The 26,830-nt window shown below is 39.0% G+C and overlaps 1 protein-coding gene across 1 annotated transcript in view; it reads right to left on the bottom strand.

Annotated features, from left to right (window-relative positions):
- Positions 1-26,830, bottom strand: part of LOC125237496 (paired box protein Pax-5) — a 104,166-nt gene that overhangs the window by 32,013 nt on the left and 45,323 nt on the right. The window contains 1 exon segment of the mRNA XM_048144610.1: positions 5,897-6,094. Within this exon segment, the coding sequence (XP_048000567.1) occupies positions 5,897-6,094 (198 nt within the window).

The raw sequence follows: 26,830 nt of genomic DNA, 5'->3' as shown, positions 1-26,830 counted from the left end.
TTCAAAATTGGAAGGGTTTCCCCAAACTTATCAATACGGTTGTTGATAAGGTTGACCGAAGACGCATGTTCATACGTGTTCAAACTAACGAGCGATTTTTACATACAATCATACAACATACAATCACGCCTGTATCCCATAAAGGGGTAGGCAGAGCACATGAACTACTCAAGTTTCAGTGCCACTTCTTGGCAAAAGGGGTTGAAATAAAACAAAATTGTGACATTGCAGTGACAGGTTGCCAGCCTCTCGCCTACGCTACAATTTAACCCATATCCCACAGTCGACTTCTACGACACCCACGGGAAGAAAGGGGGTGGTTAAATTCTTAACCCGTCACCACACGGGACGAGCGATTTTTGGTAGGCTAGATCCAATTCCGTGTCTTAGATTTGGGGAAACCCGGTTTCTTAGGGACGGCAACGCGCGTGTAACACCTTTACAATCATAAGCTATGGTGGCTGCGTACCATCAAACAACCCGTATTCTTATTAGCCAGCATGTGGAATAAAATACTTACTGACTGGCGCGATAAGCCAAAATGAGTTTTGGCCTCCAACACAAGAGCACGGCACTTTGCTCGGTCTTGAGCGGTATCGCGCCAGCTTTCGCCAACGCCGAGCTCAAGGAGGTATAAGAATAAAATAAGCATCGCGATCCAGCGCGGCAATGCTACCAGCCTTCTGATGGGCATCCTACCATCCGGCGCCGAGCTTGCTCCTGCTTTTTATTTGTAAATATTTTTTTTGTTCATATATTTATTGTGTTAGATTAAGTTTAGTAGTTTAAGTTCTTTTTATGTTTTTTATACAGATGTACCAATCTATGAATAAATCTTCTTATTGATGTTAAAAAAAAAAAAAAAAAAAAGTTAGAACGTAAACAAACAAAATTGCCGATATGATTTCCGTGCAAACAACACACAGTTCAATCTAAGCCCACTCGAAACTGTCAGATACCGCGATTAATAAACGGTAGCATGTAATCCGGTAAACTAATATCGGTAATACCGGTGTCTTATCTTATCTGTGGGGCGTGTAATTAGAGATTTGTGACAAGTTTATGGCGGGATAATATGTTAAAAGCTAATAGAGAAACATTGAAAGTATACGTTTCATTCGTAGTTTTTATGAAAGTATAATCAAAATAGTTACAAAAAATAATACTGCATGGGAAACATTATTAGCAAGCTTTTTACCGCATAGGCCACATAAAAACGACATTTTGACTTCATTAGTTAAGATTGCTTATAGTTTTTTTTTTTTATTATGAATGGGCTTACTCTTGACTACAGACTAGCCAAAGGCAAAGACGTACGATGGAATGAGCTCACCCAGAAGATGCCTGTTCAGGTTCACCCTTGATGTGAAGGTTGCCGGGTTATATGAGCTCGGAAATATAGCCGCCGGTATAGTACTGAAATTTGAGGCTGAGATAAAGAAGTACAGTCTTCAGCTTGCTGTTCTGATAAAAAATTCAATCGATTTACAGATAGTCTGTTCCCGCCCCGCGCTTATGGGCGTTTTCAGAATTTGGGACCCTCAATTAGCGTAAGTTGTTAACAAAAAATAACTCGCTGTCAGTTTTGTGACGACAATTAAGCATAAAATCTGTCTAGAAATTTACTTTTTTCATATTCTGAATGTATATTATCGTTTAAAGTTTATGTAATTAACACAAAAACAATATTTTTATAAAAATGTCATGCTTAATTATCGTCACAAAACTGACAGTGAGTTAATTTTTGTTAACAACTTACGCTCATTGGGGGTGGGGGCTTATACCTGTCACAGTTTTAAATCTGCCACGTAAAATCTGTTGAGGGACAGCAATATGTGTGGAAAAGCGAGACAACACTACGATGTTGCCACTTTTTAACTTCTAGGTACTCTTTTTGTTCATACTGTACCTCTACATGGACCAAGACCCTATTTCCTGCCTTTTTAATGCCTATCGAGTACTTCCCAAAATAAATATGAAATATTAATCCCAATAACTAAGTCTTACTACTCACATCTTGATTGATAAACTAATCGAAAATCCCTGTACTTGGCCCTACGCAAAAAAACTTTATATGATTATTATGGGTATTCGCTATAACTCAATGGTACAGGGGATGTCCGGTGAGAGCGGAGCACGTGTCCCGGCTTCCGGTGACGCCATCTTTGTTCTCCCACCCGTTTCCGGTACGCACTTTGCACGCAACCCCTTGTGGGGCCAGGGAGCGGGCGGGGAGCGTTTTGGTTTGTTTTAGAATAAGTTGCTTAGTCATGGAAAAGTATTTTTGAAGTTTTGCAGCTTTAAACTGTTTAAAAGAGCTTCAGTACATTCGATGATAAGATTTTTTTTTGAAGCAGCCTTTACTTTGACACTTATAATTTCGATAACAGCAATGGAATACTATAAAATCACAAATCAATCAATTTATTTATAAAAACTAGCGAGTTGCACTCGAATCAAGCCTTACGTTCATTCACTACCGTCAAAAAGTTTAAGACCAAACACGATATATGCAAATAATCAACATTTCATGAAGTTCCTATGAGAATATTACTTTTCAGTACCAACAACCAACAAAATAAAGCGTATAACAATTTTTAAAAAGGGATCATATTTAATAAGAAATAAAAGCTAAACGTTTTTCTCATCGAAAAATCCTCCTCGACGCTTTTTCACTTCCGAGCAGATTCTTGGCATTCTTGCTATAAGTTTGTGTAGCGTTTCTTGGCTAATGGATTTCCACTCGTATTGCAGTATCTCCCATAGAGCTGTTGCAGATGTCGGACATTGTCTTCGGACTCTACGGTCGAGTTCATCCCATAAAAGTTCGATCGGGTTAAGGTCTGGGGATTGCGTGGGCCAAATCATATTTTTTAACACACCTTGGCGTTCTTTATTGACTGTGTAGCTTCTACAGATCTTTTCTGAGTGTTTGGGATCATTGTCTTCTTGCAGAACAAATGGGTTGCCGATCAATATAATAAGATTACGTTGTTTTCTATTGATTACAAATTTAGTTTGATGATTTTTAGAAGGGTTTATAACAATGACACTGAACATTGTGTTGGTCTTAAACTTTTTGACGGTAGTGTACATTCGTATTATATCGCGTATAATGAATTTCCAATACATGCCGACGTTTTGAACCCTTTAACATCGTTTGTGGTCAACGGATGTCACCCGAAATACTAAACGTTTGTTACGATTATGTCAAGGCAAGTACATAAATAAATAAATAGAATAAATAAAATATTATAGGACATTCTCACACAGATCGACTGAGTCCCACGGTAAGCTCAAGAAGGCTTGTGTTGCGTTGCAGGTACTCAGACAACGATATATATAATGTACAAATACTTATATACACACAAGGAAATCCCTCATACATCAATTTTTTATTTGTATTATAAATAACCAATATAAATAAATGCCATATTCACCATAAACCCTTGTATTTAAAAGACAATTCACATCAAATTCTGCTGATTCACCCAAAACTATTAAAATTTCATTTCATGGCCACACTCAATAACTCTTCCAAGCTCCACCCACCTTGCAAAACAACACCTTATACCGCCACAGAAGAGTTGAAATTACAATAAATATCTCCGGAAAACTTTGAAAGGGAGTGGTCTGAATGTTTTCCTTTATCTTTGTAGGTATTTTGCTTAAGATGTCAGCCCTAGCCAAGGTGACAAACGACGCTACGCGACGCCAAGTGGCTCGATCGCGTCTCTACGACATTGATGGTCCCGCCAAAAAAACGAGTAAGTGACATATCTGCGATAGAACGACGAGCGGTCTGGCTCAGTCGGTAGACTCGGTAGTGACCCTGCCTGCTAAGCCGCGGTCGTGGGTTCGAATCGGTAAGGGCATTTATTTATGTGATGAGCACAGATATTTTTTCCTGAGTCATGGATGTTTTTTATGTATAGAAGTATATATTTATCTATTTAGGTATGTATATCGTCGCTTAGCACCCATAGTACAAGCTTTGATTAGTTAGTTAGTTAATATTGGGGACACCTTACATGTATCAACTTTGGGGCTAAGTTGATCTGTATAATAATATGTGTCCCAAATATTTATTTATTTAATTTAGAAACAAACAAAAGACAGTCACTCCCGTATAAATAAAAGAGACGCGATGATATCGCGTGCGAGATAGTTCGTCGTATAAATCGCTTTCATTTTATTTACACGGGAGTGACTACCTTTTGTTCATTTCTATAGACGATAGCTCATCGCGTACGCCGTGTCTTGCGTGGGCGACGGTCGCGCGACCGTCGCCGTCGCGTCTCATACTTCCATATCGATAAGGTTTGGTTTCGTATGCGTCGCATCGCCGTCGCGCGACCATCGCGCGACCGTCGCCCACGCAAGCCGCGGCGTTACTCACGTTTGGTAGGACCAGTGCCTACAGAAGATAGGGAGAGCTATAGGTACGATACACACAGTGTTATAGATATTTGTAATTTTGGTTTGCTTAATACGGTTTTCTTCTTCATTTTCTGTTTTTTTTTTTTTTTTTCTGGTTCATTCGAGTTTGCACTTAAGGAAGGAGCGAAAAAAAAAATATCTGTGGCTGTTCCGTCACGTTTCATGATACCACTTACTTTTAGTTTGATGTACATATTGAAAATGTATCGAGCTATCTACTTATATCATGTTATGGTTTGTAAGTAATATTCTCATTAAGGAAACTGTAAGTCTGCAATTTAAGTGCTTTAATCTATGTCAATGTACATATATGCGACTGTTTGTTTCTTATTAAATAAAAATAAAAAATAAAAATAAAAGATACGCAAACGGAGCATGTTGTGAGTTGTAACGTTGGCTAGATACCCTGTTTTGTCTTTACGATAGTATTTTATAGGAGAATAGTAAGAAAAGTTTAGTTTGCTTTTGTGCTTTCAATCAATGTGGATAGGTAAAGGGGAATGTTGTGAGACAATCTGAGGGGACTCTTTTAATACAATATGTGTTTATATACGAAAAAAGATCCATATTTATACGCTTCATCCTTATAATAACGGAGAACGGAGAATGGATAGATAAGATAAAAGGAGAAATAAGAGGTCCTGGGTTGATGGATAGTTTATCACAGATAAAAGGAGAAATAGTGAAAGCTAAACTTTGCTTAGTTTGGGGCTAAGTTGATCTGTGCAAATGAAAGCTAAACCGCTACCCCAACCGTCTTCATGCTCGTCAGCCGCGATAGCTGGAGACCCGGGTTCGATTCCCGGTTTCGCCACAACATAGTAGGATTTTGTCCCTATTACGCCGCAATGGCGCCCTTCTAATACTTTAGACTGTATATCTCTAATATATAGTAGAATACTATTACGATTCTTTATTCGTGATTTTTTTAGTAATAAATATGAAAAATCTTACCTATTGATAATAGAAACAGAACGTTGTCTTGACTGCATATCTCTTCGTTCAGCAGTCTATCTCTTATTTCCTAAGCGAACATAGTAGGGTTCTCTCTTTTGTACGCCACGATGGCATTGGCATCAACCCCTAATACATTAAGCTTATAAATATTGTCAAAAAGAGATGAACCTCTTACCTATTAATACTAGAAACAGAGGGCACGTTGTCCTGACTGCATATCTCTTGGCTTAGCAGTCTACCTCTTATCTCCCAAGCGAACATAGAACATTAGGTTTCCTGACTTTTTAGGGTTCCGTACTAAAAAGGTACAAAAGCAACCCTTATGGTGCGACTCTGTTTTCATCATCATTTCAGCCATCAATCGCTCACTGCTGATCATAGGCCTCCCTTCGTTTACGCCACTTATCCCGGTCCTGGGCTAATCTCATTCAGAAGTGCCCCGCAGTTTTTCGAATGTCGTCCACCCAACGAGCCAGTAATATATATGTCAAAAACTTACCTATTTATACTAGAAACACTAGGTACGTTGTCCTGACTGCAGATCCCTTCGCTCAGCAGTCTGTCTCTTATTTCCCAAGCGAACATAGTAGGGTTCTCTCTTTTGTACGCCGCGATGGCGTCAACGACGGGCGGCGTGGCGACTTTAGGCTTCGAGCCGCCGATCACGCCGGCTTTGAAGCTCCCGGTTTCGTAGTACCTGGGGAAAGAGAAGTAATGTTGTAAGAAATTATCAAAAACTTGAGTGTTTTGCACAGGTAAAATTTATTTTAGAATATATTTATAAAACAGAGAATATAAAAACGTATCTATAGCAGCCTTTAAAGCGCCCGTCTTCCTCATCAATAAATCATATCTTATTTATTAAATTATTAAATCATTTATTTCAGGCAACTTTAGTCCATAGATACACATATTCACAAAAGAAAAGAAAGAAAGAAAAGAAAATTACAATGAAAACTTAGGTACTTATATCAAATTAAATTAAATTAAATCAAGGATATACATTTAAAACAATTTCACTGTGCACTGATACATCAAATAATTCGATAACTCAATAATTCTTTTAAAAAAAAAATAATAATAAAAAAAATCTTATCTTATCTTATCTTATCTTATCTTATATTATCATCCTCCCCATAGGCCTCCTCTCCATTCCTTCTAGTCAATATTTATAAAATAGAGAATATAAAAACGTATCTATAGCAGCCTTTAAAGCGCCCGTCTTCCTCATCCTCCCCATAGGCCTCCCCTCCATTCCTCCACGCTTGTCTGTCCATTGCCATCTGCATCCAGTAATCGCCAGCTAGTTGGCAGATGTCATCTCTCTAATGTCCGACCGAGAATCTCGGCCGTGAATAGTCTCACGACAGTCTCACGGCCCAGCCACGACATTGGTCTAAGCGCGACAGCGGTGAGCGGCAGCCATACGTGCGAATGAAAAGACCCATCGCTGTGTCTCGATCCAATGTATGGCCGCCGCTCACCGCTGCCGCGCTTAGACCAATGTCGTGGCTGAGCAGTCAGCCGGCCGAGACTTTTGGCCGAGACTTCATACAATTTATTCTCGGACGAGATTTTCGGTCGGACCTTACATCTCTTCATCTAAGGGGTGGCTTGCCACGACCGCGGGTGTTAGCGGGCTTCCACACCATAGTTCGTCTCGCCCAGCGACTACGGTTCATCCTGGCAATAAGTACATTATAAAAAAACCCACAGCAGCGGGGCAGGATAGGGCCCAAGCTGCCGGTAGTTAGGGCTGCAGAGAGAGGAACCGTTAGACTAGACCGGCAACCTTCAAATGAAGGGTGAATAAGCATCTTCTGGGCGAGCTCACTCCATCGCACGGTCTTTGCCTTTGGCTCGTCTGTGGTCAAGAGTAAGCCCATCATTTATAATTAAAAAAAATACGCGCCATAGCCAAGATGACCCTTGATTCAGCCACCTAGCGCTCAAGATGTTCACGAAAATAACTATTGGGACAATGATCGTTGAATCAACATCCCACGTGGCGGTTATCTCGTGAGCTAAATCTAGATACTCATACCAGACCTTTTGTTGTAAATAAATTAAATGAAATAAATGTATTATTACAACTTGAACGTTAGGAAAGAAAATTTAAAGCAATACCCAATGTTACAATAAAAACAATTCACAAAAGAAACAACTCGCAAAATTCGAATTGTCAATAAATCACAAAACAACGCTTCAAATAAATCAAACCAAAGGGTAGGGTGTCCAACTAATTAAATTGTCATAATACAGTCCCATTATTTTATTGAGCACAGAATTTAATTTTCGTCAGTCGTAATGCCAGGTCTCTCGGGAGGGGAGTGATCGGGAATGTCCTGACTGGCCATGAAGGGGGTCACTTTATGGTTGATTTGGGACTAGGGTGTCCATATGGTGTGATTTTGTGAGAGTGATTTTTGTTTGATTTTGGAAGGTTACGCGTGTTTGATTATTTGTGAAGGTGAATTAATTGTCAAGTGTAAGTTGGTGTTAAAAACGGGTGCGTATCGATGGATATAACTTTTTTTGATATATTTTTAGTCGTTATAACGATCATTTGATATAATTATTGAATCATATAACAACAAATAATATACTAACAAATTGTATAATTCTTATTTAATATATTGATCACTTTTTCGAATAATTTTTATTATAACATACTTTGAGTATAATGCTTATTTCTGATAATAAATAAATTGTATAACACAAATTCTTTCTAAAGCATAGTTAGAATAAAAAACAATTGTACAGTAAATTCGATCCATCATTTACCAGAAAAGTAGATTAGGTTAGAACTGTGTCCCCCACACACAACGCGCTGCTACCAGAAAAATAGGTTAGGTTAGAACTGTGACCCTTAAACATATGTACTGCTATCAGAAAAGTAGGTTAGGTTAGGTTAGAACTGTGATCCCTTCAAAAAATAATAAAATTAATTCATGAAATGTTTTATACTGTTTGCTAGTTATATTATACTAATCGTATATCAATAGATAGTTATACCATATAACGGTTATTATAAATAAGTATTATACGAAATAATGATTATACAAAATAAAAGTAGATATTTTGTGGTTATACCAAATGTTAATTATGTCAAATGAGTAATTATATCCGTTAAATATATACGAAATGTTGTTATATCAAATGTTATTATACCAAAAAAAGTTATACCAATCATTACACACCCGTTAAAAACAATATTAATTATAATTAATAATAAGTCGATACTGTATGTGTCTGTTTGTTTGTCCGTCTATCACGGAAAAACGGAGCGACGAATTGAAGTAATTAAAAAAAAAAAAAAAAAAATTAAGTGGAGATGGAGAGTGACATAGGTTACTTTTTGTCTCTTTCTAACCCCCCATTCCGCAATTTTCGAATTTAACGTGAGCGAAGCCGCGGGAAAAATCTATTTCTCAATAGTTTTTCGATCACATTAACCAGATACTCTATTGTCCCAGAGCTGTAAGAACCTCTTTTTGACACATGGCAGCGTCCACAATACGTAAACTCGCGCAACCTAATGAAATTTTAAATAAAATTCTGTAATAATATTTAAAAAACCGGCCAAGTGCGAGTCGGGCTCGCGCACAAAGGGTTCCGTAGCAGCAAATATAATAAACCAATAACTTAACCAAAATTACAGTTAAATCAACCTATCTCAAAAACTATAAGAGATACTTTGATCAAACCAAAAATCGTTGAAAGAGTTAATTAGCATGCATCACCTCTATTTTTTTTAGAATTTTATACCCCGTAGTTATAAAAATAGAGGGGGGGGGGACATACTTTTTACGACTTTGAGAGCTGATATCTCAAAAACCGTTCACTTTAAGAAAAATGTTTTTTAGAAAACTTTATATCATTTTAAAAGACCTTTCCATTGATACCCCACACGGGTATGTACATCGAAAAAAAATTTTCATCCCTCAGTTACATGTATGGGGGCCCCACCCCCAATTCTTTTTTTTTTTTTACTATTTAGTGTCATAATTTTGTAGCGGTTCATACAACACATATTCCCATCAAATTTCATCACTGTAGTACTTATAGTTTCCGAGTAAATCGGCTGTGACAGACGGACAGACGGACAGACGGACAGACGGACAGACGGACATGACGAAACTATAAGGGTTCCGTTTTTGCCATTTTGGCTACGGAACCCTAAAAAATCAAGTACTTAAAAACAATATTTCGCTTACTTTAAACATAATCTAACACATGTTACATTTTTGCGGATCTTCGTTAGTGAGTATTTTACGATATTAGTTTATCATGTAGGATTTACTTATTATGTCATTTATCATTCATTTTTATTTTTAAACTAGTGCTGTGGCAGAGTCTGTCATTTCGATTCAAATGACTTTTCAGTAAGTTGACAGAAATCGTATATTTGTTTAAGCGCCTCCTTGTACATAGGGCCTAATCGATTCACCAATTCGAAATTAATCGTTAGATTTGGCAAACGATACGTCTTAGCCACATCGCAACGTACTTCAAAACAAATGTGTCAAAAATGTGAACTTACAAATCCGGGACAATAACTAAAGCCATTTTAAAGTGCATTCAATTTGACAATATTAGATCTACTTGAGCACATTATTTCAAGCCCACTTTACAAAAAACACCCTTATATAAGTAAATAATAAGGTTTATATGACACGTGGATGTCCTCCCCAGTCCTATGGGAATAGGATCGATCTCTACTAGTTTGTTTCACACATAACTGATGATCGAGGGTGTGATGTTCCAAAGTACTCTTTAGATGTAGCACTATTGTTAACTGGTCTACTCTTATAAGTGTATTGATAAAATTAATTTGATATAGGTTTATCCATACTAATATTATAAATGGGAAAGTGTGTGTCTGTTTGTTTGTCCGTCTTTCACGGCAAAACGGAGCGACGAGTTGACGTGATTTTTAGGTGGAGATAGTTAAAGGGATGGAGAGTGACATAGGCTACTTTTCGTCTCTTTCCAACGCGAGCGAAGCCGCGGACAAAAGCTAGTTATGAAATAAAATTAATATCAAAAATGTTGGTAGGTCTCGTGTTCGTGTGCCAAACGGAACTAGCCACCTTGATGTCACGCTACAGTCATGTCACCAAAGTCATACTTACAAAATTATTATAATATTTTGAATAATAACCTAACCACAAAATTAAAATTTTGAAAAAACCCCCGACCGCGACCTAGTGGACCGATTTTCATGAAACATGGCTAAGAACACTCCCGACTAACTCAGCTTTCAGATAAAAAAAACTAAATCAAAATCGGTTCATCCGTTCGAGAGCTACGATGCCACAGACAGACACACACACAGACAGACAGAGAAACAGACAGACAGACAGACAGACAGACAGACAGACAGACATACACACAGACAGACACGTCAAACTTATAACACCCCTTTGTTTTTGCGTCGGGGGATAAAAAGCGTATTACGGAAACTATAGGTCTGGTTTTTTGTTGCTTATTTTCTGTTATTTCTTGTATATGACTGTTTGTTTCTAAATAAAGAGAAAAAAAATGACAAATACCTACACATTTATTAAAATGTATAAATATCTTTATAGACTACTAAGACAAGTAATCCTTAAATTAGTTATACAAACGCATAACCCACAAATCTAATGAATCCATCAAAAACCAGCAAACAAGATTAAAAATACGCACTTAACCAATTTATTGTACAGGCGTGTGCACAAGTGTTTAGCGGACAGAAGCTGAGATAAGCCCATTACAAGTGTGATGGCACCCTGTACAGGGGTGCGCGGAAGTGGATTAGTGACGATTCTGTTTTAACAATTTGATATTTGACTTGATATTCGGTTTTTGTCCGAAAAAGCTGACAAAAGATAGTTTTTAAAAGCTTTGCGGCAAAGTTTATAAGCAACATCAGATGTTCCTTTAGTTTAATGACCATCATTATTTGCATTTTTAACAGCATAAAAAAAACATTATTCAGTAAGTAGGCGACAGGGGTACTTTCACATGTCAACATTACGAGTACAATAAATAATATGAATTCAACTAAAGTAAAAAACTACTGCGAGGAAATGCTGCCAGCATCTTAGGCACTATGCCTCAGGGCCTCTTTAGACTTAGGTTTTTAGTTTTTTTTTTATTGACTAGTTTATAATATTTATTGTACCAAATTTTTATTTAAGTGTTATTAATAAAGTTAAGTATAATTTCAAAAGCTACTACAATTAATAAGAAATGTATAGAGTCAACAATTCTAAGTGATTTTATTTTCAGGTTTACCTTCACAAATATTGACAAGCTAAAACTTTGCATCAGTTGGGCTAGCACATGATTGGCGCGAGAATATTGTCGCCGCGAGATAGACTAGCCGTTCAAATGTCATTAAACCGATTAGAAAAATATGCAAGTAATCTATTTCGGCGAGCTTCTGTCACGTCAGTGTTAGCCCAGCAGGAATCGTTTCATGAGACCTTTTTGCGTTTACTTATTAGTGCGAATGTCAACTTAGATGATACTATTTAAGATCGTGCCAAAATAATGTTGAAACCATATCAAATTATTGGAACAGAATCGGGTTCGGTGTCACTTTAGTGATTATTAGACTTAGTGGTTGTTCAGGTTTTGGTGATGTAAATAAATAATTTATTTGTATGTTTTAATAAACCGGGGTTTGATACGAATACAATTAATCCATTATTCATGATGCTTGTTTTCAGTAAAATTTGGCAAGAAAGGCAAAGAATCGCACTAAAAAGTACCTATTTTTTATCATTTAACCTTTATTGATAAACCTTAGAATATAAAAGGTAAACTACATCAACTACATGGTACTCTTTGGTTTTAAGTTTTTTTTTTCTTTTTATAAAAAGATACTTCGTCTTTTAAATATCTGCTGAGCATTATAGGCTTCTCTTCCTGAACGCCATCATTACTCGCACTAGGCTAAAAGAAATATTGATTGTTTAGTATTAAATCTGTCTAAACACTTGTACAGTCGAATTCATAAATATGTGTACATTTCTTCACCTTAACTCATTGCAGTAAGATGACAAAATGTACTCATATTTATGAACTCGACTGTATAGTTGATTATCCAGGGTTCTATAGTGTACTGTCCCTAGGGACATCAACATAGAGGGTCCCAGTGATCCCTGTTTTAAAGTAAAGGGACGCCGGTACGAGCGTACAGTGTACACTGGATAAAACTAAAAGAGCATTGATAATTGTTTTTTTTTTTGTAAAGTTTTGATGACACTACAAATTATTAAATTCATGCATCGCTTAAGAGGATACGGTAGCGAAAATGCTAAAATGGAAAGGAGCCCCCCTTTCAACTTGGGAATTTTAGTTAAATATACAAGTGTTATTAACCAGATTTTTCGAAAAAAAATTGTCCGTTAAGAACAACTCAGTCAAAAGATATTTCAAAAAAAAATTTAAAATCGAGGTTCCACTCTTGACTCTTTCCTCCTTCAAAACTTAATTAATCGGAACGAAATTTGAGAATCTGAATAACAATGAAATAATCTATGTCGGACCGTTTAGCTTTTTTGGTTAATTGTTACCAATCTTGAGTATCATACCTTTTTTTGCGCCACAATGAAACAGGCCGTTTTTGGAAATTTTTGATTGGCTCTAGAGTCTTTAAGAAGCAGAATATCAAAAAAATCAAAACGGTCCGACACAGATAAAAATAATAACAATCTGTGTTGAAAAAATCATTGCTCTATCTTCAAAAACCAGGGAGGAAATAGTCGAGAGCGTTTGTATGGAGATTTGACCCCCATCGTATCGTCTTAACACTAACGTTTATATTTGGCTCGAGGTTTCGGACGTGACAATACGTCCGTCATGCAAACTAGCAGAAGATTTAGCCTGATTGACGACCGGTCTGGCCTAGTGCGTAGTGACCCTGCCTGCTACGCCGCGGTCTCGGGTTCAAATCCCGGTAAGGGCATTTATTTGTGTGACGAGCACAGATATAATAATAATAATAATAATAATACGCTGTCAACTTCAAACGTGTTTTGCTAATCTCTCTTAATTTTTTTTGTATATTTTGTATTTACATGTTGATTTTTGAGTTACTTTTTATGGAAACCAGAACCCAAGTCAGTTCTACATGTGACCAAACTTGTATTGGGTATATTTCATAAAAATGATCGACATGTACGACAAGACAAATATCACGGAATGATCACAAGAAGCAAAACACGCGGACAATCAGCGGTTCTACAAAGCGCACGCCCACCACCCTCGCCCGCCTCGTCCGTCTCCTCGCAACCGCCGTCGAGCGACGAGTTCGCTACCGCGGCCGACACCAGCGAGTCGAGCGACGAGAGCGGGCCGCCGCCGCCGCCGCCACGACCACCAGCGCGACGAGGGCGGCCACCGCTGCCGGCACGCTTGGGGCCTGCGGGACATCCTGCCCCGCCCACGGCTCCCGCTGCCGGTGGTGTAGTGCGCCGCATGAGATGGTCTCAGTTGATGAACGAGAATGTCATGCGAGCGTACTATGGGGCTACAGAGGGGGGAACTAGGCTGTCCGCGTATCGTTCAAGAATGCTGCTTCTGTTTCAGACGCTTGAACCCACCACCACCGTATCGGAGCAGCGACTGTCGGATCAGGTGCGTGTCATTCAGCGGTCAAAGCGGTTGGATGACGCCACACTTGATCGGCTTCGCCAGGAGGCTCTCGCTACTTGCGCGGACCCCGCCTCGGGGCGGGATTTGCCCGCCATGTCGCCGGACCCGGTGCCCGAACCCGACCTGGCACCGGAGGCGCCGCGGGTTGATTCCGGTAACGACGGCGGGGACTTCGCGAGTCAGAGCGAGAGTGAGCCTGCCAATGAGCAACTGAGGAGGTCTTTGGAAGAGGCGATTACGCAGTATCGCTCCACAAACAACCCTAGGCCACGATTACCACGTCTGCCCATGAATAGACGCAATCTAGCGCTAATAGGAGCCTTAAATGCTTTACTAGATCCATATATGCGGACTAGTAAAGGTCTAGATGATACACACTCGATCATGTACTGCGGGGCCATCGCGGCATGCCGTGTTGCTCGAGTCAAGTTTCCGGACGCTGACCGTGCAACTAGGACCGCCGGAGGTGTCCCTGCATGGCAAGTACGGATCGAGCGTCGTATCAACTCGTTTAGGACTCTCATTGCAAAGCTGATCTGCTTCAGAGGGGGTAATAATCGCCCCCGAGTAATGCGCTTTGTGAACCAGGCGTTCGCGGGGACGGGCATCAGGCCCCGCGACTATTTGGCCAATGTCACAGAGCGCATCGACTTCCTGAAGCAGAAAGTCTATGCATGGGCAAGCCGTATTCGCCGCTACAGAAAGCGTGTGGACCGATTCCAGCAGAATCGTCTTTTTCAAAGCGACCAAAGGAAAGTATACCGAAGGTGGGAGGAAACCGACCCTCGTGTGTCCGACGTGCGGCTGCCGGATGCTACTGCCATGTCTGATTTCTGGCGTAGCATCTGGTCGGTGCCCGTTGAGCACACGGAGGGCGAGTGGATGACCGTTGTCGAACGTGAGTGCGAGAACATCGAGCCTATGGGGGCTATCACCATCAGCCCCGACGACGTAAGTTGTGCTACCCGTACGGCCCAGAACTGGAAAAGTCCTGGACCGGACGGATTGCACAACTTCTGGCTAAAATGGTTTCGATGCTCGCACTCGCGTTTGGCAACGCAATTTCAACAAGCCCTCGATCTTGGTTCTCTCCCACCTTCCCTAACAACTGGTGTTACTTTCCTGCTCTATAAGTCCGGTAGTACCACGGAAGCAAAAAACTACAGACCCATTACGTGCTTGCCTACACTTTACAAGCTCCTTACATCCATTTTGAGAGCAAAAATTAACGCGCATATTGTCGCTAACAACATTCTGGCTCCCGCTCAAAATGGATGTAGGGTTGGGTCCCGTGGTACTAAAGAGCTCCTCCTCATAGACATGACCATCTGCCAACAAGTTCGGCGGAACAAGGGAGCCATCTCGGCCGCTTGGATTGACTATAAGAAGGCCTATGATTCGGTGCCTCATTCATGGCTGAGAAGGGTATTGGAGCTGTATAAACTTGATGCAGCTTTAATATCCTTCCTGGCTGCATGTATGAGGCAGTGGACCACAGTCCTTCGTCAACCAGGAGGCAGGGATGGCCCCCTGGCCCGCAGGACTTCATAAGGATTGAGCGAGGAATATTCCAGGGTGACAGTTTGAGTCCATTATGGTTCTGCCTAGCTCTGAATCCCCTCAGCACGCTGCTGAAGGATTCTGGGCTAGGTTGCCGGCTTCGGAGAGAGGGTGAAGTCATCTCTCACCTTCTGTACATGGACGATCTCAAACTATTTGCACCGAACACCCAAGACCTGATGGTGCTATTGAAAACCACAGAAGTTTTCAGTACCGCCATCAGAATGGAGTTTGGTGTCGATAAGTGTGCGGTCATGCATGTACAGCGGGGGGAGGTTGTAAATTCAGAAAATTTTCAACTTTCTGAGACGATGTCGTTCAGATCTATCTCTGAATCAGAAACCTATAAGTACCTTGGTATGTCACAGTCGTTGGGTATTGAGGATGTTGGCATTAGACGGTCGGTGAAGGAGCGCTTTTTCAGTCGGCTCACAAAAGTCCTTAACAGTCTTTTGTCAGGAGGCAACAAAGTGCGCGCCTTTAACGCCTGGGTAATGCCTCTACTCACATACTCCTTTGGCATACTACGGTGGACCCAGACTGAGCTGGACGCCCTGGATCGGAGGGTCCGTTCACTGCTTACCACACATCGTATGTTACACCCGCGCTCGTCTGTTATGAGATTGTACATCCCACGGAAGTGCGGAGGTCGAGGCTTCCTAAACGCCAAAGATCTCCACAACCGTGAGGTGTACAATCTCAGGAATTACTTCCTTAACAACGAGTGTGGGATGCATCGTGATGTGGTGGCAGTTGACGGAAACCTCACGCCGCTCTCCTTGGCGAAAGAGAACTGGCGCAAACCTGTGGTACTAAGTACTGCGGACCGCAAGGCGATATGGGAGAGCAAGCAGCTACACGGGCGGTTCTACAAGGCCCTCACGGGACCCGATGTAGACCTGCTCGCATCGGTGAACTGGTTACGATTCGGGGACCTCTTCGGAGAAACCGAGGGTTTTGCCTGTGCAATTGCGGACGAAGTTATGATGACGAACAACTACCGGAAATATATCCTGAAGGACGGTACGGTCGACATTTGTCGGGCATGCCGCCGTCCCGGAGAGTCACTCAGGCATATCATTTCCGGTTGTTCTCATCTTGCTAACGGCGAGTACTTGCACAGACATAATCTCGTAGCCAGGATTATTCACCAGCAACTTGCTCTTCAATACGGCCTTGTGGACCGCGAAGTACCGTACTACAAGTACTTACCTGCGCCAGTTCTTGAAAATGGTCGTGCCACGCTCTATTGGGATCGATCTATTATCACTGACAGGACTATTGTAGCCAATAAGCCTGACATTGTGATAATAGATCGACTGCAACGCCGGGCAGTGCTCGTTGACATCACCATCCCCCATGATGAGAATCTCGTGAAAGCCGAGAAGGACAAGTCCAGTAAGTACCTAGACTTGGCTCACGAGATAACCGCCATGTGGGATGTTGATTCAACGATCATTGTTCCGATAGTCGTTTCAGCGAACGGTCTCATAGCGAAGAGTCTCGACCAACATCTTAAGAGACTCTCGCTAGGTGGCTGGATCAAGGGCCAGATGCAGAAGGCGGTGATCTTGGACACGGCGCGGATAGTCCGACGGTTCCTCTCTCTGCAGCCCTAACCACCGGCAGCTTGGGCCCTGCCCCGCTGCTGGCGGCACCCTAGGTTAGGTTTTTTATAATGTGTTTATATGTTTTTTTTATATTGTTTTGTATGTGTTTTTGTATTTTACTTTTATATCCATATTATAAACAGCCTAGCCTAAGATAGAAAATAAATACTGGGAATAATAATAATAATAATAAAGTTTTATTTCAGGCAACACGTACAGTTGTACACCCATATCAGTAAAATTTAGATTTTTAGCCAAAAGGAATACTTAATATTAAAATAAAACTAAACTTAAAAGTTAAACAATTTTAAATAGTTGTACACTATTTCTTGTTCCCGTCTAGGTGCACAGAAAGCCAGTGCCTAAACAAATTACAACTAGTGTTGCGATACACTGATGACAGGATAGTGTTTCGTGAGCAGCGCATCCCTTCCCAGAAGGACGCAATGCGCGCCCGCATCACAGCGAAGAAGTCAGGGGTTCTGGCTTCCGCAAACATGGTGGAGGCACTACAGGAACGCGGCAGCCCCATCAATGTCCGGAATATACTATTATACTGCACACGGATATTCCCTGAGTCATGGGTGTTTTCTATTGTATATAAGTATATTATATATATCGTTGTCTGAGTACCCACAACACAAGTCTTCTTGAGCTTATCGCGGGGCTCAGTCAATCTGTGTAAGAATGTCCTATAATATTTATTTATTTATTTATTTATATTTATTTAAGTACCTTTTTAATTTAGTATGGATGAAATTCGTGTTATTTAGTTTAAATCGTTAATCGAGATGTAACAAACTATGAAATCTCTACTAAGTATAAATACATATATACATTAATAAACTCACGCCTGTATTCCCTAACGGGGTAGGCAGTGCACTTAAAACTGCTCAAGTGCCACTCTTGGAAATTAAGAGGTTAAAAAACACCGAAAAAAAAAATATGTACTCCATAGACCAGATATAAGAAGATAACATTGCTAACTTCTATTTATACAGTCACCGGCAGATAACATTGCTAACTTCTATTTATAGATATGTTTACACTATTTGTAGTATGCATTTTTGTGTATCTTGTCCATAAAATACAATGTAGGTACATAATAGGTTATATAGCTACCTCGTAATATACCTACTTTTAATTTACTTGCATGCTACATCGTTATCTCCACAAAAAGATTTCAAACCATTTGAAGCACGTAGATTTTGATTACATAGTCTAATAATCTGTTGCAACGTCTATATGGTTACCATTCTAGAATTTAAAGTATTCAAGGCTTAACATTATCTATTCTGTCTAGATCCATCTTTTTTTTTAATAATCTTAGCCTTGGATAATTTCGTCTATTTCTTGTGTTATAATATTAACTACCTTTTCGAGTATCGAGCATTTTCTAAAATTGGGACCCAAAATTAGTGACAGTTGTTAACAAAAATTAACTCGATGTCAGTTTTGTGATGCCAATTTTTGAAAATGCCCTATATTATAGGTCATTCTTACACAGATATCCTGAGTCCCACGGTAAAATCAAGAAGACTTGTGTCGTGTTGTGTTGTGAATTCATGAACAGTGTAACATAGTGAAATAACATATCATCACTACTTTTAAAAAATCTCGTATCTCATGCTTCTCTTCAAAGTTAAAACGTAGTAAGTCTATATGCGTTCCATACATACTTACTACAATTTTCTTTTCATTGACAGATGAAGATACAAGTTTTTTTTAAAGTAGTGACGATATGTTTAAATCCAAATCCAACTTATTCATTTCTCATAAAAATATTAGATGTTTGAGTCCTTCTTGGTCACTATCTGCAGACCTCGTACTTAAAACCCCAGCCTAAAAAGTCCAGTGCAACACCTAAGTACTAACCTAGGTTAGGTGATATAAAATGGAACGTACCTAGCTACGCCCGGCGCCGCGCAGGCGCGCCCGCCCATCGAGTCACTACCGACAAATAGAAAAATTTAGCGTCTATGGAAATATTGGGACGATTTTCATACCTATTGTCATTTCTTTGTAATAGTATCACTACTTTTATACCTTGTTCCCTGGTTTTGCATTTTGACTCATAGTCTTATGTCTTGATTTTAGTTTTATATTAGACTAGCTTTTACCCACGCTTCGCATTAGAAAGAGACAAAAAGTAGCCTATGTCACTCTCCATTCCTTCAACTATCTCCACTTAAAAAATCACATCAATTCGTCGCTCCGTTTGGCCGTGAAAGACGGACAAACAAACAGACACACACTTTCCCATTTATAATATTAGTATGGATTAGAAGAATACTAACAATTTATAAATTGTACTGTACAAAGTGTATTATTTTTACATCAATAAAATAACTTTGTTAATTCTTATTGACTCTTAGAAGCCCATCTGTCGCAACACATATTAGATCGAAATATAGGCATATAGCACATGGCATAGTCTCAAAATAAACCTTAACATTGAACATGACACCAATAGCCAATCAACACCGAATCAATTTGTCAGCCATGTCGGCATATTGTCAATCAGATAACAAGATTAGTCGGGGCTTACGTACGCCGGATTATTGGCTTACATGTCGACAAAGCTTCGCAGTAAGTGTAGAGTACGTTACTTGACAGTGAAAACTGTACAGAAAATGTAGGTACAGAGGACACAGACTTTAATCTAAACTAGTTTAACGTTACACTGATTCAAACTTTCACGATTTTTACACATATTTAAAATTGCAAACGGGACTTAATTGCGTATTTACTATGTTTTAAACACTATGTTTAACGTTTCTGTATCTATGCCGTGTAAGGTACACTGAGAGAAATTTGCATTGTGAATTTAACAAGTTCGACTTGTTGCGGTTTATCCGTTTGAATCAGCCAAACGTATGTTTAAAACAATATGTGTCGGGTTGTTTTTATAAAATCGACTTGTTGATTCAAATATATTGCCGATTCAAATGACAAGTAGCTTGTTGTTTGAACCAAAGAGCACGTAGGCGCTATTTTAACCAAAAAACTTGTTGAACGAACATGACAACTGGTTGTATTTTCTCTCAGTGTACAGCGGGACAAATCTTGACTGGGGGACAATTGTAATTAATCCATTTTTTTCCTACGTAATAATCCTATTATGTAATAATTTACACTATGATGTTGAGTTCTACAATTTCTACATGTATCCACTGAACGTGAACACGCCTACCCTATAAACGGTGGACACTCTATTTGCAAACATTGTAAAACATGGAAAAAAGAACCAGTTACATTTGCCCCCGCAGTCGAGATTTGACCCGCTGTACCTTACTGTACTTTAGGCATTTAAAAGAACGTGAACAAATAATTTGTGCACAACACGCCTTCTTGAGCTTACCGTGGGACTCAGTCAATCTGTGTAAGAATATCCTATAATATCTATTTATTTATGTATAGGCATGACAAAATTAGAAACGTATAAACGTGAAATAGAAACATCATTCGCTAGTGGGTAGGTATACAATGAATCAGACCGGATGTGCTGCAGACAGGAGTAAAATTATATTGCAACACAATGCACATTATTTGTCCGTTAAAATAGCCTAATTTTGAATGAATGCAATAAATGGGGAAAATCCTGAAAATATTTTTAGACTACAATTGAAAAACTTCTAAATAAGGCACAGCGGGGCAATTCCCGACTGGGGGTAATTGTAACTGATCCATTTTTTCCATCATTACACTATTAAGTTGAGTTCCACACTGAACACGCGGGCCATATACAACCAGTGGACACTCTAATGAATAAAATTTTAAAACACGGAAAAAATTATACTTAGTTGAAGCCCAAGACTTTTTCAATTACACTTCTATAAATCATGGTCTTAGTACTTTAATTAAGATGATATTATTTCATTAAGGTGACATGAAGACGTTTATCATAGTTTAATAACATGTAATACGACTTAAAATCTCAACATTTAGTGTACAACATTCATTACTGAAAAACTCTGAGAACGCGGAGTCATCAAAATTAACATCTATAATTTTAAATGGGCCAGAGGCACAGCGTTAGTGTACGTACACAGTGCTGCAGAAATTTAGAAAAATTCCTGCCGATATGGTGCTGAGATTGCAGTGGATCCCCTCACATGTAGGAATAAGAGGAAATGAGGAGGTTGACAACTTAGCCAAAGCTGCCTGCACGAGTGGGGCGGAGGTATATGTTACTCCAGAGTTTACAAAAAAACTACATATATACCGTAGAATAACGCGATGCACCTCACTGCACCTGGAAGGAACACTTTGACGAACGTTGCAAGGAAAAAGGTGTGTGGTACAAGACTATGCAATGTGAACCTCCTCATATACCTTGGTTCACAAAAGCAAATTTAGGCAGGAAATTAATTAAAATAGCATTAAGGTTACGTTGTGGGCACATTCCGCTTAACAAGTTCGCGTACATAATGAAAGAAGCACCATCACCAAATTGTGAGACTTGTAATAAAATAGAGGACGTTCACCATGTTTTGGCGGAGTGTGTACGGAACGAAGGCGATAGACGTTACTAGCTCTGTTTTTTTCACTCGGTCTGAATAGGTTAGATATGGGTGGATTCCAGTGTATTTTATCTGAGCCTATGTCAGTTGAGGCTAAACAAATTTATTTATTTGTGTTAGGCTATTTAAGTAGATATAAGACTATTCCATAAAATAAGTTGTAATATTGATTAAGGTACAATGGGGCTGATATAATCATTAAGGATTGTAAGTCCCTAGTTAAATAAACTAAAAAAAAATGGGCCATTTTTTGCAAAGTTTTTCACCCCACTTTTTTAGATTTGGAAAGTTTATGTGGTTTCCACTCAGAATCGCGAGCTCTTTCAATACTAATAGGAGAAAATGTCCCAAGGTTTTTATCCATTCCGTTACCATTTTTTCATACATTTTGTAGGTATGGCGGTAACGGAATAGAAGCTTTGAAAAATGAAGGTAGGTATGGAAATCTTGAAACATTTTTTTCTCCTATCAGAATCGAAAGACCTCGAGTAGAAAGAAAATAAGAGTATGAATCGTGTAAAACATAGCCATGTTACAGAAAAGTGGACAACTTTGAAAAAATGGCCCAAATAGTTTTCCACTGAAGAAGAAATTCAAAAGAGCATGTTATATTCATTTTTACTACTATTTATTCAAACAATGTATAGGTTAAATTTTCGTTGTTTTAATTGTATTTATTTCAATGCAATCACAGCAGTAAGCAATCATTTCTAGATCACATAAAACGAAATCAAACCCAAACTAACACATAAATGAAAGTAGTTCGGCTCCTGTCCGCATAATTACCTGTTTTTCTGGTCATATAGTACCACAACTTTCAGTGAAATATATCCTTTAATACCTGAGTGATAAAGTTGGTTTTCGGTTGAGGTGGTAATCGACTCAGGCGCAGAAAGCGTGTCCATTTTACTTCCGTTGATGTAGTGTGTTGCATGTCCGTATGGAGCGCGATTGTTTTATTATTATGCATCAAAATTGTGGATGCCCTTTAAGATACAGTCAGCAGCAGAAGTTCCGTAGCGGGCAAGGTGTTCACAATGATCCTAACACACTCTTATTGTCTTAAAAATAAGATCGTGTCAAGTTCATTTTGAACACCTTGCCCGCTACGCAACTTCTGCTGCTGACTGTACCAGTTATAATATTTTCCTGTGTGTTTAACCCCCGACGCAAAAACGACGGTGTTATAAGTTTCACGTGTCTGTCTGTCAGTCTGTATGAATGTCTGTCTGTGTGTCTGTCTGTGGCATCGTAGCTCCCGAACGGATGAACCGATTTAGATTTCGTTTATTTTTTGTTTGAAAGCTGAGTTAGTCGGGAGTGTTCTTAGTAATGTCATGAAAATCGGTCCACTATGTCGCGGTCGGGGTTTTTTTCAAGTTTAATTTTGTGGTTAGGTTAGGTATATAATGCACAGTACCTAAGCAAGAGGGTATTATCTAAATTTTCAGCTTATGATGTTTCTGATTTTTTTTTTTCACTCCGCCACTCCGGATCTTTGATGCTGTGTGTAGTCGTCATCCCTATTTATACAAGGTTACCTAATTGTCTGCCTACTCATTGTGTCTCCAAACAAAAGTATATGAAGTTTGTTCTATAAATAATATAATGTGGACAGCAACACTCAAAAAGCGATCGAAAATATAAGAAAACTTGAAGAAAACAAGCTATTTTTGTACTTAATTTATGCAGTAAGAAACCTACATAATAAATCCATTTACTTGTTAATTCAATCTCAACGTAAACAAAAGTATAGGAAGGTTGTTCTATAAATAACATAATGAAGACAGTAGCGGGCAACACTCAAACAACGATCGGGAATAAATTGGATGCCGCCGTCCCTGAGGCATAGGGATGGGTATCCACTCGGATTTGTTTTCAATTTATCTACCTTTTCAATATTGAAAATAAATCTTTTAGACTTCTAATGCTTTTAGATTTTTGTAATGTTAGACGGACAGACATATTAGACATTGCCATTAGTTTTAGTCAAAGACATATGTAACTCCATATAGACAGCTACAGTCTAAAAAAAAACGTACCTCAGTACCGTACAGAAAAAGGTACGGTGGCTAGGTGGCATTACACCTTTGGGGTACGCTCAACTAGATGGCGCTAATATTAATATCATATTTGACATTTTAACACATATCAAGCTAAGAATATGGGTCAAATTGTCAAAACTGTGTCGAGAGATGGCAGTCTATGCACTGTGATTACACATTTTACTTTGACAGTACTCTCTATAATACTTGATCCTCTTTGGTTTTAGTAGATATTTTCTTTGATTATACTTAAGTACTACATCACCAAAAATCGTATTTAGAGATAAATATTCAACCGCAATTCCACTGCCTTGGCAGTGCGCATAAGAAAAGAAGAAGCAAAGCGCTTCGTGCGAATTCGCGGAATATATACCAAGTAAGGATGGAAACCGGCCGTGCGTCTAAGAGTCCGATGGTAGAATGGGGACGGTGGAATAAGTTCGTGTAGCTCTTGAGCACACTCCCCGAAGTGCAACCTGTAAAACGCCGACAGACTGGTGACTTTTCGCCGAAGTAGCTGTGGTCTATTTGCTCATTTTTTTTGTAAGTAACTAAGTATTTTGTATCTCAATAAAAATCATAAAGTTAAACACGGTCTATACTCGTAAGTCCTCAAATAAGTAGTGTCAAACGTTTGCTTCACATTTCAGAATACTGCTAATTATTTTAACTTATTAATTACTTTTCTCTAATACTTAATTATTAATCTGTATACGAGAACAACGATTGAAGTTTACTTCCTACTGACAGTCCCACCCCTATCGGTCACTTTTCAATTTAAATCAAACAAAGGCAAAGCCAGCTCTACTGCCCCCGGTCCATTCCATTCATATCATTCGGTCAGTTATATTCAAATTATCATTCGATCTCTGAACGATTATGCTTCATTTGCGGGGTTATTTGAGTGCGTTGTGGCTTCATGGCTTGGAGATAAAATTCAATGAAGGATAAAATAGTAAAATAAGCTCAGGGGGCTGTATAACCCTTAATAAGAGCAAAGAGGATTAAGTATTATAGAGAGTTACTGTCAAAGTAAAATATGTAATCACAGTGCATAGACTGACATCTCTCGACACAAGCTTAAAACTTTAAAACTCAGTTTTGACAATTTGGCCGATATTCTTAGCTTGATATGTGTTAAAATGTCAAATATTAATATTAGCGCCATCTAGCCGAGCGTCCCCCAAAGGTGTAACGCCATCTAGGCCACCGTACCTATTTCTATATGGTTCTGAGGTACGTTTTGTTCTTAGACTGTAGAAGAATGGCAAAAGAAATCAAAACTGAATTTCATGAATTTGACAAATAAAGTCTAAAATCATGGTGGTGAATATACCAGTATGTATCAGCAGCGGCTGGTCCATACAAGCCGATTCTCACCGGCTTGCCTAAAATTGATTACTAGTAAAGTACCTAATGTTAAGAGGTACACTGAGAGAAAATACAACCAGTTTTCATGTTCGTTCAACAAGTTTTTTGGTTAAAATAGCGCCTACGTGCTCTTTGGTTCAAACAACAAGCTACTTGTCATTTGAATCGGCAATATATTTGAATCAACAAGTCGATTTTATAAAAACAACCTGACACATATTGTTTTAAACATACGTTTGACTGATTCAAACGGATAAACCGCAACAAGTCGAACTTGTTAAATTCACAATGCAAATTTCTCTCAGTGTAGGTTTCTTTTTGCTCAGTGTTGCCTAGCAGAAATGTTCACCAGCCGCCACTGGTATGTATGCCCCCTATTAAGGGATGCATTTGCTAGTTGGCTTGAGAAATAATGTCTTTACATTATTGGGTTGTATTAACATTAACCACAGAAGTAGCATTACAAATCCATACTACTATTTAAATGGAAAAGTGTGTGTGTGTCTGTTTGTCCGTCTTCCACGGCAAAACGGAGCGACGAATTGTAGTGGTTTTTTAATGGAGATAGTTGAAGGGATGGAGAGTGACATTGGCTACTTTTTGTCTCTTTCTAACGTGGGCGAAGCCGCGGACAAAAGCTAGTAAGTAAATAAGGGTAAGTCTGATATCAACTATAGACAGAATGATGAAACTAGGACCGCATGGCGCTAAAGTAGTAAAAAAGATCGGCTTTTTTATGAAGGGTTCGTTTTCCATATTTTATGAAAAAATAGTCCACAACTTGTTTATGGCGGAAGCGTTATTTTTAATAAATGTTATAAAACAACAGTTTTAGTAGAAATTTTCGACCGGATGCCGCACTGTTTTGTAACTATTATTTTCTTTTAATATCAGTGAGCAAAAACAGAAAGTTTTTAAAAGTGAGCAGTTAGTGGGAAAGGCTTTTCCGGTGTCGCAACTCGCAACTTGGCATCGTAATCGTTTGTTTTTTTTTCTAATTTTGTTTAGATGCCATCATCAATATCATCATCATATCCGCCCTTTATCGCCACGCTATCGCTACTGAGCACAGGCCTCTCTTCTGTACGCCACTTGTCCCGGTCCTGAGCACCTGAGCTAGTCTCATCCAGTTGTGACCCGCAATTTTCTGGATGTCGTCCATCCAACGAGCCAACGGATGCCATGCGCTTCTACTACCATTCGTCAGGTTACATTCCTTGCAAATTACAATACAATACAATACAATAAATAAATAAATTCATATTTTTCAAATCAAAAATATCTCTTGCTGTATATTTTTACCACATTTGAACGGCTTTTTGCCCTACAACTAATTTCTCCTTCATTTAAAGTTTAAAGTAGACTACAAATCTTTCGACTATACAAATCTAAAACACCATAACTGCCTCCAAAACATCCTCCAAATCTCCACCTTAAATCCATCCAATAAAGTACAAGATATCTCGTATTTTGTAGGTAGTTACGTTTTATATGCAGAGGTAAGGCTGCGGTCAGACAGTACTTATCTCGCGCTTTAACCGACCGCAGCCGTGCAGGCTTTAATGAGAAGAAATTTATCGACTAATGAGGTTTGTTGGACTGTTTTATTACTGTTGTTTAAATATATAAAGATGCCTAGTAGTTAAGAATTTGTATCTATATGACAAGTAAAGAA

Source organism: Leguminivora glycinivorella, chromosome 21, assembly GCF_023078275.1.
Source record: "Leguminivora glycinivorella isolate SPB_JAAS2020 chromosome 21, LegGlyc_1.1, whole genome shotgun sequence".
Taxonomy (NCBI): domain Eukaryota; kingdom Metazoa; phylum Arthropoda; class Insecta; order Lepidoptera; family Tortricidae; genus Leguminivora; species Leguminivora glycinivorella.
Note: the sequence above shows the minus strand (reverse complement) of the source record. Positions and strands in the feature narration are given on the sequence as shown.